Raw genomic sequence first — 13556 nt, forward strand, 5'->3', positions numbered from 1 at the left:
GTATCTAGTAAATGGAACCGTCGGGTCCAAATATAATTATGGAACCGTTCGAGTTCGGTTCTGTTCGGTTCGGTTCGGGTCCGTTCGGTTCTGTACTATAATTAAATTTTTTAACATTTATAACAACATTATATAAATACAACTAATGATACATTTAATGGTTTTGGAATGTCAGAGACTGGTAAACTACCTTGTTCAAATGATCGCTACGATCAAAGTTTCGGTTGGCGAAGGTCACAGCTTCGATCGGAGGTCACAGTATCGGCCGATGATTGTATAGGTTTCGAAATATTAGCAAGGCTGCGAGAGTGAGTGCGAGAGTCAAGACAATGTTATGCATTTTAGTGTTGGTGTTTAGGGTTATTTAGTGGATTTGATCTTGCTTGGCTAAGAAATGAAACAATAAAATGGGTAATTGGATCAAAAATTAAAAAATTAGAAATGAAACAAATTATTTGGCCAAAAATTTGAATTTAGAAACCGTTAATTTGTTAATTTGTTTAGAAAAAATTAAAATTAAAATAATTTGATTTAGTCAATATAAAAAAAAAAATAGAAATATTCGGTTCTTATTCGGTTCTTCGGTTCTTGACCAAGAACCGAGAACCGAACCGTACCCGTCGGTTCTCAATTCAGATACCCGTTCGGGTATTTAATTTGACAAGAACCGTCGGGTTCTGTTCGGTTCGGTTCGGGTTCGGTTCGGTCGGATCGGTTCAGGAGATTTGCCCAGCCCTATATGAAGTCAATTTTTTTTTGACATAAAAATTCCTAATAAAATTTTTTTTTCTCAAACTATTTTTTTGCAATTTTAAAATCATCAAATAATTCAACTATTATGCAATTTATTTGTCCTCCTTCCTTTTGCTCAATTTCGCCTAATATTGTTTTCCTTAGAAAATGGCTATCAAACACCAATAGTTGGAAAATACATACAATTTCCATGGAAAACGAAGTCAATCAAACACTAAAAGATGGAAAATGTCAACATTTTTCAGGTGGAAAATTTTACCAATCAAATGCATTTAATTGTCAATTCCCAAGAAAACAAATTTTATGCATTTCAATTCCCTTGAATTCGTTTTCTTTCCACACAAATTTCATATTTGCAATCAAACACACCCTTAGTGAAGTTATTTCTCAATCTATGGCCAACTTGTGTTGATTTTTTTAGGATTCATTTGACGAGATTGTAGAAAAATTTCTCGAGAAAGTTATCTTAGATCGGTTTCTTCTAAAAGTTATTCCAAAAAATTATACAAATAAGATCAAAGAACTTCTTCATCTATCGTACGCTAGTCAAATCCTTAAATCATCTACGTCATCTCGAAGCTCATTTTGAGAACTATATCATATACACAACGAATTGTTTAAACAAATATCGAAAATAGTTAAACATGCATCAAACGTGCGTGTTAAAAAGATGTATAACTCGTATTTTCTTTAAAAATTTTCAATTATTTCATTAACATTTATTATTTTTGTGCGATAAATTTCTCAGTATAATATACATCATTTTATTAGAAATTTTACATCGGATATGACATCAAAAAAATTTTAATGTAAAAATTTTATCAAGAGTTTTCAGGAGAAAATTTTACATCGGATATGAAACTTTTCCTAAAAACTTAAAGAAAAGTCGAGTTACACGTCTCTTTTTAACATGCATGTTTGATTTACGTCTATCTATTTTTTATGTTCATTTAAACAATTCGATATGTGTATGATGTATTTCTTGAAACAAGTTTCGAGACATAGGCAATTTAAGGATTCGATTAGCGTACAATCATCGGCGAATTTTTAAAGTTAGCATATTATCGAAAGTTTAGAAATATTAATTTGAAACGGCATACTTTGACGAACCGTAACATTTGCTATGATTGACTATTTCGTGCGCCGCTAATGGCTTAGAAAACTAGATAGTGAGCACTTTAAAATGATATTAAGAAGGCAATATTTCGACTTCGTTTGGTATCCCGTAATTATCCTGAAAATTGAGATTTTGAAAATGAGCTGATGGGCCTGGTCACCAAGCTTTGTTCTTTCTTTTTCTTTTTTAATGATTGAAACGCTCAAAAATTTTCACACCCTTGCCTTTTTCTTTGCCCGTCACAACTCTTCAAAATCCTATCAAGCCCCTGTAAAGCCAACCCCCGTACAAGAAGCTTTATATTCTTATTCAATAAGAAATTTATCACAGAAGTTTGAAATTGTCAATTTAAATAAAAACAAAAAAGGAACAAATAAGCAGTTCCTATGTAGTTATATTACATGAATTGATCATGAAATAAATATTATAATTTATTATTATTATTATTGAGGTCACATCTTACCTTAATTAAAGATTGCTTAATTTTCTTCTTCATAGACGAGTATTATTTATTATAACGAATATGTTATAAAATGAGAGGAAAAGGGAATAGAGAAAACTCAAAGAACTTTTGTGTGTATTATTGAAAACCAAAGCCCTATATTTATAGGTAAGAATCAGGGATACAATGGTAATAATTTTTAGGGCTACAGGGGTACAAATGTCATTCACCAATAAACTTTAATGGACTTTCCATTTACAACACTCCCCCTTGAATGACATATTACAAAATATATGCCTCGTTAAAACCTTGTTTGATAAAAACCCAATGGGAAAAAAATCAAACGAAGGAAAAAGAGTACAGTTATTTTGGAGTATTAAAATTAAATGCTGCCTCATTAAAACCTTATTAGGAAAATCCAACGGGACAAAACCTAAGCGAAGGAAAAAGAGTACAGCTACTCCCCCTGATGTTGATCACTGAAAATCTTTGAGTCGACGTATTCCAATCTCATGAACTAATTTCTTGAATGTAGATGTTGACAGCACTTTTGTATATAGATCAGTCACATTCTCACTCGAGCGAATTTGTTGAATATCAATGTCACCATTCTTCTAAAGTTCATGAGTATGAAAGAATTTTGGAGAAATATGCTTTGTCATGTCGCCTTTGATATAGCCTCCCTTGAGTTGTGCGATACAAGCTGCATTATCTTCAAATAAAATTGTTGGACTATTTTTTGTTGAAGTCAATCCACATGATGATTGGATATGATGGGTCATATTCCTCAACCATACACATTCTCGCCCTGCTTCATGGATTGCAATAATCTCAGAATGATTTGAGGATGTTGCTGTCAATGATTGCTTCACAGATCTCCATGATATAGCTGTTCCTCCACGTGTAAACATATATTCAGTTTGTGATTTAGCTTTATGTGGATCAGAGAGATAACCTGCATCTGCATATCCCACTAAAGTAGATCCTGACTTTTGAGAATAAAACAGTCTCATATCAATAGTACCTTTTAGGTAACAAAAAATATGTTTAACACCATTCCAATGCCTTTGAGTTGGCGTAGAGCTATATCTTGCAAGGAGATTTACAGAAAATACTATGTCAGGTCGAGTGCAATTTGTAAGATAAGTTAATGCTCCAATTGCACTAAGGTATGGTACTTCGGAACCAAGAATCTTTTATCCATCTTCAAGTGGACGAAATTGATCTTTTTTTTACATCAAGTGATCGAACAACCATAGGTGATGGTAATGGATGTGCATTATCCATATAAAAGCGTTTCAAGACTTTTTCTGTATAAGTAGATTGATGAACAAATAATCCCTCTGAAAAATGTTCAATTTGTAATCTAAGACAAAATTTGGTTTTCCCCAAATCTTTCATCTCAAATTCATTTATCAAATAATCTGCAGTTTTGTTGAGCTCTTTAGGAGTTCCAATTAAATTTAAATCATCAACATAAACTGCCACAATTGCAAATCTAATATTTGTTTTCTTTATGAAAACACATGGGCAGATATCGTCATTTTTATAACCCTCTTTCAACAAATATTCGCTAAGACAATTATACCACATGCGTCCGGATAGTTTCAATCCATATAATGATTTTTACAATTTAATTGAGAACATAGTTCTCGGACATGTATCATTTATTCCTAGCACCTTAAATCCTTCAGGGACTTTCATATATATGTCACTGTCAAGTGAACCATATAGGTAGGCAGTTACTACATCCATAAGGCGCATATCGTGCCCTTGTAACACAGTCAAACTAATTAAGAACCTAAAAGTGATGATATACATTATGGGAGAATATGTTTCCTCATAATCAATTCCCGGTCTTTGGAAGAAACCTTGAGCCACTAGTCAGGCTTTGTATCTTGTAATTTCATTGTTCTCATTTCTCTTTCGTACAAAAATCCATTTGTATCCAACAGGGATTACATTTTCAGGTGTTCGAACTACTAGTCCAAACACTTTTCGTTTCTTCAAAGAATTCAATTCTGCCTGTATGACTTCTTTTCATTTTGACCAATCATTTCTATTTCAACAGTCATTAACAGGATCCTCATTTTGCATAATATCAAGAGCCATGTTAAAAGCGAAAATATTGTCTATAACAATATTATTCCGTTCCCATAATTTATGAGGTATCATATAATTTATTAAGATCTCATTATTTTCAAACACCTCTGGTTCTTTAGGAACCATACATTCAATATTTGATTGATCAATCTTTTCTAATGTGATTTCTTCTGAAGTTTTTGGTTGGTTTTTCTCCTGTACTCTTCTTTTTCGAGATATAGAGTCTTTTGAACCAACTGGTCGGTCACGTTTCTGGCGTATTTGAGATTCATTTGCCATAGCAGATTGTCCTGCAGGGACATTAATTTTTACTGGAATATTTTCTGCTGGAATATATGACTTTGTCACTTTTCTCATGTCAACAAATATATCAGGTAGTTGAAATGCAACTCTTTGCAAATGAATGATTTTTTCAACCTCTTGTTCACATTGATTGCTGCGGGGATCAAAGTGAGATAGAATTGTCTCATTCTAAGAAATTCTATCTTATTTTTCAGGATATAGTTTTTCTCCTCCCAAAGTTGAGAAAGTCATTTCATCAAAATGACAATCTGCAAAACGTGCAGTAAATAAGTCACCTGTTAAAGGTTCAAGATATCTAATAATAGATGGTGAATCAAAACTCACATAAATCCCAAGTCTTCGTTGGGGACCCATTTTAGTACGTTGTGGGGGTGAAATAGAAACTTGGACAGCACAACCAAAAACCCGTAGGTGAGAAATATCATGTTCATGACCAAATGCAAGTTGTAAAGGTGAATATTGATGATAGGCAATTGGTCTTATACGAACCAATGATGCAGCATGTAATATGGCATGACCTCAAACAGAAGTTGGGAGTTTTGTTTTCATAAGTAATGGTCTAACAATAAGTTGTAGACGTTTAATAAACGATTTCGCTAAGCCATTTTGTGTATGAACATGTGCAACTGTATGTTCAATTTCAATCCCAATTGACATACACTAATCATCAAATGCTTGTGATCTAAATTCATGAGCATTGTCAAGACGAATAGTCTTGATTGAGTAATCGGGGAATTGTGCTCGCAATTTTATGATTTGAGCAAGTAGTCTAGCAAATGCTACATTCCCAGTTGAAAGTAGGCAAACATGTGACCATCTTGTAGAAGAATCAATTAATACCATAAAGTAACGAAATGGTCCACATGGTGGGTGTATTGGCCCACATATATCTCCATGTATTCTTTTCAAGAAAGTTAGAGATTCAATATTGACCTTTGTAGTTGAAAGTCTAATAATTAACTTGCCTTGCGAACAAGTTACACATGGATAATCATTAGATAAAAGAATTTTCTAGTTCTTTAAAAGATGTCCATGTGAGTTGTTTATTATTCGACGCATCATTATGGCTTCTGGATGTCCAAGTCGATCATGCCAAAGTATAAAACTTTTTGAATCAACGAATTTCTGGTTTGTAACATTATTTGATTCGACCATTTTTATAAATGTAAAATACATGCCAGACGGGAGTGCATGAAAATTTTCTTTTATCTGCTTCTTACCAGATACAAAAGAAGTGATGCAAAGATATTCAATATTATTTTCTTACATCGTCTCAATGTGATATTCACTGCAGCGAATATCTTTAAAACTAAGCAAATTTCTTCTGAATTTGCTAGAATAAAGTGCATCGTCAATATATAATTTTGTATTATTTGGTAAAATAATACAAGCTCTTTCAGAGCCTTCAAAGATATTCTACGCACCCGATATCGTGTTAACATTATTTTCAGCTAATATTAAGTCTAAAAGTATTTTTTGTCTTGAAGAATAGTATGTGTAGCTGCACTATCAATTAAGCAATTGTCTTGACTATCCATCATAAATCTATAAATATAACAAAATAAACAAAATTTTAAAAAAAAACTTGAATTTAGATTTAAAGAAGTAAATATTACTTAATATCATGAAATAAACGGTGCATAATAGAGTTTTATTTTATTTTATTTTTTGTTCGGAAAAGTAAAAACATATTTCAGACTGAATTTTTAAAACGAAAGAAATACTAGTAAATTAATCTATATCTTTTATCACACCACCCTCAACCAAATGGTCAATATGTTCATTTGGATCAGTAAAGAAATCGGAGACATCCAAATGAGTCACATCAATTGGACCATCATAATCAGCAAAATTAGTCTCCAATTTTTCTTTTTCCTTGATTGATCTCTAGTAGAGATCCACAAGATATTTTGAGGTACAACACGTACGTGCCTAATGCACTTTCATTCCACATCTAAAACAACTTTCTTCATGCTCATTTTTAGATTTACCACTCTCGTTTGCTTTGTGCCTTTTGAATTTATTGCCTTGTTGTTGATAACTTTGTTGATTATTTCTTCCATGATTTATTCCACGTACACGTCCGTATCCGTGTCCACGTCCAAATCCGTGTCCACGTCTACGTCCACGTCCTTGTCTTGATATTGTATTTGCTTCAGATAATGTAGTACCATTTGCTTCAGGCAATGGTATAGAACCAGTTAGACGTAATCCATGATTTTTTATCAACAATTCATTATTTTGTTCAGCAACTAGTAGGCAAGATATAAATTCTGAATACTTTTTGAAACCACGCTCACGATATTGCTGCTGCAGGAGCACATTCGAGGCATGAAAGGTGGAGAAAGTTTTTTCCAGCATATCTTCATCGGTGATTTTTTCTCCACACAAAGTTAACTTTGAACATATTCTGAACAATTCAGAATTGTATTCACTAACTGTTTTAAAGTCTTGCAAACGAAGGTGTATCCACTCATAACGGACTTTGGGGAGGACTATAGTCCTCTGATGATCAAATTTTTCATTTAACTTTTTTCAAAGAACTTGTGGATCTTTCTCAATGAGATATTCAATTTTTAATTCATCATGAAGATGGTGACGGAGGAAAATGAGTGCTTTTGCACGATCCTGCAGGGATTCATTGTTTCCTTCTTTTATTGTCTCTCCCAGACCCTTTGAGACGAGATGGATATCAACATCCAGTATCCATGACAGATAATTTTTGCCAGATATGTCAAGTGCAGCAAACTCAAGTTTCGTAATGTTTGCCATTTGTTTAACTACACAATAAAAAAATACAATTAGTTTCGAAGAATATGATTAATCATCACGTGTTAATCAAATAGTCAATATCAACATAACTTTAAGTTACGTATTTTCCTCTAGGGATAAACACTAATTTGAAATAATATGTTCTTCAAAATATATGCTACTTCTGGAGCACATTATATTTTGCTATTATTTCTTCAAGTGCAATATGTCAATATTCTTCTGAAATATTGAGAGTTATAATTTATGCTCTTCAGGAGCAAATAATATTCTTATAATGTTGTGCTACTTCTGGAGCAACAACGAATAGATCTATGATTAATATTCTTCTGAAATATTAATTATAATGTTGTGCTACTTCAGGAGCAACAACAATTAAAAATAAATTTAACGTAATGTTTCATAACTAAACATAAAAAAAATGATAATACATCCAATAGCTCACCATTAATTAATATACAAACACATGTAAAATATTATTTTGAATTAATAACGTGAGTCGAGTGAAACACAAAAAAAATTTGGTGACATGTAGAAACCTATTCACATATTATGGCACGAAATTCTAATTATGTGCAATTAAAAGAATTGAATTAGTATTAACCAATTAAGGAATGAAATTGCAGAAACCAATGGATTTGAGAGAAAAGATGAGTTGGGTACAGTTATTTGTTAATTGTATATTATATATACATATAGAATCAGCCAAAATAGAGATCTGAAATTGAAGCTTGCTTACAAAGAACATTGACCAATTAAACCCAAAAAAAAAAATTATAAGCATGTGTAGAACGTAAAGGGCTAATCTAAATATAAGGAGGGTATATGAACATGAATTAATGCATATCAATTGATTTAACATAAATATATCTCCATAAAAATGCACGTGGATTGATGTAAAGGAAAAAACATTAATTAATTCAAAGAGAAGTACAAAGAAAACATAATGATCGAGAAATATGAGATCACGTATTGCAGATTCAACATATGTATATATAAAATTCACGTATTATCAAATTAATTTTGATATACGTGATAGATGATTATGAAAAAAAAATTACTACCTTCTCAGAGTTTCGTGCTGATAACGTGTTATAAAGTGAGAGGAAAAGAGAATAGAGAAAACTCAAAGAACTTTTTATGTGTATTATTGAAAACCAAAGCCCTATATTTATTGGTAAGAATCGGGGATACAATGGTAATAATTTCTAGGGCTACAGGGATACAAATGTCATTCACCAATAAACTTTAATAGACTTTCCATTTATAACTGATTATCATTTATCGATTCTTTATCAAACCATAGTTCTGTTACTTCCATCAATATGCATATGGTTGCATATGTTAGGAGGGTTGGAATTTCTCACATTTGACGAGCATCTCGCACGAGTTTGGACCATCTGATCTTTACTCCATCTTCAATCTTCAATCAATTTTCTTTCATCGTATGTTATTTAGGCATTAATTTGACATGTCCCCTTTAACAAAATCAAATCAATTTGTTGTTCATTTGTTGAACCTAATCTTGATTGTGCCAAAGTTACAACATTGATCTTCAACCTATTGATTTAGTCGCAAGTTACTTTTCAATCAGCATTTTCAATTTTTCATTACATTCAGTTCTCAATAATACAAGCCATCAAAATTTTCATTGAATTTTCATGGGACCATCCTAAAAAATGCATCTCAATTCTTAGATAGCGACCGAAATTGTCAATAGAATCTAACTTGATAAAATTATATACAAGAGTTTCTCACAACGGTTTAAAATAGATTTAGACAATATTGGTCATAGATTTAGTGATACTCTTAAATTAAGAAATAAAGGGAAAGAAAAATCATCGATTTAACGAGAACTCAGCATGTTCCATCAAGACAAGATGAATAATACTATCTAGGGTCATTTTCAAAAATTAATGGCGTCAATTGAACGCACTTGTAAAAGTTATTTTTGAAAAGTTAATATCGTCAATTGAATACATCTTATTACAGATTTGATCATAACAACTGTTAATCGCGATATATGTACATATACGTCGCTTGGGGCAGCAAGTGAAAGTTCAAGGAGTGTTCAAGCTTGAACTCAAGTATATACAATCTACTTAAGTTGAACTCAAGTCACAAAAAGTAAAGCTCAAGCCTCAGTTTGCTTGAGGTTCACTTGGATTTTATCTAAAAGTTCCCTTTGTTTAGAAATTGACTGAAAAGGTCACATTCATTGCACATATTTTATAGGCATATTTGAAGCTATGTTTGTCTCTACAACCAAAGATTCCTTGGTGTCTTTTTGCAACCTATATCTGTTTATAAATAATGCTTGCATTTTACAATTAGTTGGCAAGACAAAGAAGAAATATCTCAAGGATTAGGAAGCTGAGAAATGAAGGAAAATGTGAAGCAAAGGATGGGGTGGGAATTGAAACTGTTTGGAGGGCTTTGACTAAGGAATTATGTTTAGTGATGCCAAAAATTGTTATCGACTTGGTAAAAGATGCTGAAATCTTGGAAAGAGATGGTGGCTTTGGCACTGTTTCTTTCTTCAAATTTGGCCCTGGTGAGTGACACTAACTTTAACTTCAAATCATTTAAGGCTCGTTTAGCAGGGTGTCTACTTTTTGTAAAAGAGCATCACGTAAAAGCGGCATTATACTAGCTTGTTATAGAAGAACTAATAGCTAGATATATTGCTTTTAGAAAATTATTCAAATATATTCAAAAGCATCTTTTTAATTTTAGAAACATCTTTTAACTTTTCAAAAGTCCTATCAAGTGAACCCTTGGTTCATTTATCAGACATGGACTCAATGTTACTCTTTTGCAATATAAAAACATAGGTTTTAAGTATTAACTTGAATTCTAGTTATAGTTACAATTGGGTAGACTTGCATTCAAAATTTTCTTATAAAGAGGTGTTGCCCAAGTCAATTCTTAACTTAGTACCGTTTGGTAGGTTTCTACTTCTTACAGAAGAACTTTCTAAAAAAGATATTTTAATTAGTGTTTGAAAACTTATTTTTAAAGGAATTTTTTTCCTCTCTTGAAAGAGTTTTTCAAGAAAGCAACATTGGATAAACTTCATTTAAAAATTCTTTTAATTAGAAGAAATATTTTTATAAAATTAATCAAATCGATTCAAAAGTAGCTTCTGAGTCTTAAAATCTCATTTTGACTTCTTAAAAATCATGACAAATAGACCTTTAATGTCATCTTCTACTAGAAGCCTCGTCATCACCTTCGTGGTAAGTCATATTGAAAAAAAACATTGAATGCTCTAATGCCAATTTAATTACACTCATCCTTACAATTGATTTGTAAAAAGAAATTGCCAAAGTGATATAAACCCGCAAGTCATGCCTTAACTTAGCTACTTTGATATTCACTCAAAATTGTTACAATACTCTTAAAAAAAAAAAGCATGTTTGCTTATGCTGTTTTTTCATTGTTATTGTTAGATGTGTCTGAGTATAAGTTATCGGAAGGAAAAGATCGTGGAATTCAACGAGTCCCTATATCAGATTGGGCTACAGGTAATCAAGGGGGGTCGACTAAATCTTGGTTTTAAGTTGTATAAAACAACTTTCCAGCTTGCTTCGATGGGAAACTCAGAAACTTTAACCGATTTTCATGCAGTACATGAGGCCGAACACGAAAAAATCCATGCGTTAGAGGAAACGATGAGGCATGGTTGCAGAGCCGGTCCTGAGGCGAGGCGGATGAGGCTTGCACCTCAAGCCAAAAATCGAAGGGGGCTTCTCCATCGAAACCGGTTTGAGAAATGTTCTTGAGAGGGCAGATTGTGAAATGGTTGCAAACAGCAGGGATGGATGAAAATCATGAAATCATTGAAATGGGCGCAGACGGTAGACAAATTCAATTGGTTTTGGCTGTGAAATGGATGAAATGGCAGCAGACGGCAAACAGCAATTTGGGAACCACAGACAACAGCACCGGCGACTGTGAAATGGCAGGGATGGATGAGATGAAATGAAGAAGATAAGATTGTTTTAGGCTTTTTAGTTTTATTTTTTAGTAGCGGGCTTTTGTTTTGGGCCCCTTATTATTATTATTATTATTGTTATTTATAGATAGAATCCAAATACACATTTTAATTAGATTTGGTTAAGAAATCAAACATTAAACCATTCAGTACAAATTCAATTTTCACCCTCTCTCTGTGACGTCATTTATCTCTCTACTGTTTTTGCGTTGCGCTCTCTTATTCTCTCTCTATATCTACACATATGTATGTTATTGCTGGATGGAATCAAATCTTCAGTTTTTAGGAGCTTCATTTTCGAATTTTTTTATTTTGGTTTAAATGGATTTTTATTTACGGGAAGTCAAGAATTGGACGTATTTGAGTATATGTTTCTTCACTGGTTTCAAGATAATATGTTTATTTGTTTTCTGTTTATTCTTGCATTGGCTATATATCAATGTATTTGAGTATATGTTTCTCGACTTAGAAAGAATAAAATAAAAGTGCAGAACATGATTAAAATGCTTTATTTTTTGTGGAATGAATCAAGATCTTTACGTTGATTTTGGGCGCCCAATTTATTAAGTTCGCCTCGAGCCCCAAAAACCAGAGGACCGGCCCTGAATAGTTGCTTTCATCAAGTGCCTCGAAACTTTTCTCAAATTGATTACACGACTTGCATATGTTTTGATTTTGTAAACATGTTTTGACTCTTGGAATATCGAATGTATAACATCCAGTCGAGGGCTTGTTGTTCCTTCTCTAGTCTACTCGTTAAAATATTATTTACACTATCTTACTTTATGTTGATTTGATGATGTGAAAGAAGAATATGAGATAATTTTAATTTCGACATAATTGAAGTAGATTTGACTAATATAAGAATGAAAAACATTCATTAGATTATTAAGATCATACAAGTGACAATTAATATTGTTGACCTTAAAATATGATCAACAAAGTCCCGACCACCTCCCTGTCCACCCAACCGTCACCTACACATTGGAACACACTATTAGGGTACAAAGGTTGCAGATCTGGCTGGTGATCGTTTTAACTCCGACAATCAAGTCAATTTTCGAACGAAGAAAAACGATTGCAAGAGAGAAAGGGGAAGAAAATTTGTCACGTCACCTAATGCTTAGCATAAGGTAAGCGCATGTGCTTAGGAGATCAATTCCATGTATACATATATGAATCAAACTACTTGTACATAATAAAGTTATGTAATGATTTACAGACATGATGTGTTAAAAAAAAGAGTGAAAGCATTTTTTTTTATTTAGTTGAAAAAATTGTAACACAATCATATCTCATCAGATTATATACATGTAAACTATTATGTAAATAATTATATACATGTGATACAACCGTATATATATAGAGAAAGGGAAATGGGGGCAAATGGATCGAGCCCGAGCCCAAGCCCAACTTGAGTTTACTTTATTTAATTAGCCTAATCCAATTAACATAATCAATCAATGCCAAATTGGTCGATTTGGAATCCCCTCTGCCACATTATGCTTCGTGATTTATAAAGAAAGCAAATAGCGAAGGAGACTACCTTGTTAGAAACTGCCATTATGTATAGAGGAAAAGACTACTTGTCCATGGGCCTTGGACGATGGCGCCACCCATAGGTGGGGGCCCTGGACGTATAGCACTAGCACCCCTCATATGTGGAACATGTCTATGGCTCAAAACCTCAGCAATAGTGCACGCCTCACAGCACTCCTCTGATCTAGGAAAGATTGCTCCCTCTCTATGTTGGAAACGAAGGGATTTGGAGAAGAGACAAAAGGAATAAAAAAAAATACAGTAATAAGATGAAGAACATAAAATAGTCAAGAACAAATTTCAAGGTTCGAACGTGGAATCACTGTCCTCAAACGATATTTACCCCATCTCGAGATTGAATGGGATGCTTAAGGGTTTTAGCAGATGGTTTGTAGGATTATATCAAGTCTTGTAAAGAATTTAACACTAAAGCACAAATGCAATCCTCCAAAATTTTAAGAACACAAAAGAAGATATTAAATATGAATGTAAATCAATAGTTTGATTCAATGTGGAATGATATGTGGATCACA

The 13556-nt window shown here is 32.7% G+C and overlaps 1 protein-coding gene across 1 annotated transcript in view; it reads left to right on the top strand.

Annotated features, from left to right (window-relative positions):
* The window catches only part of LOC111370148, a 16975-nt gene extending 5500 nt beyond the window's left edge, over positions 1–11475 (top strand). Inside the window, exons 4-6 of the mRNA XM_022991844.1 lie at positions 9822–10041; positions 10940–11014; positions 11306–11475. Of these exons, the coding sequence (XP_022847612.1) occupies positions 9822–10041; positions 10940–11014; positions 11306–11475 (465 nt within the window). The remainder of the gene's footprint in view (positions 1–9821; positions 10042–10939; positions 11015–11305) is intronic.
* The last annotated feature ends 2081 nt before the right edge of the window (positions 11476–13556 follow it).

Source organism: Olea europaea, chromosome 21 (genome assembly GCF_002742605.1).
Source record: "Olea europaea var. sylvestris chromosome 21, O_europaea_v1, whole genome shotgun sequence".
Classification (NCBI taxonomy): Eukaryota; Viridiplantae; Streptophyta; class Magnoliopsida; order Lamiales; family Oleaceae; genus Olea; species Olea europaea.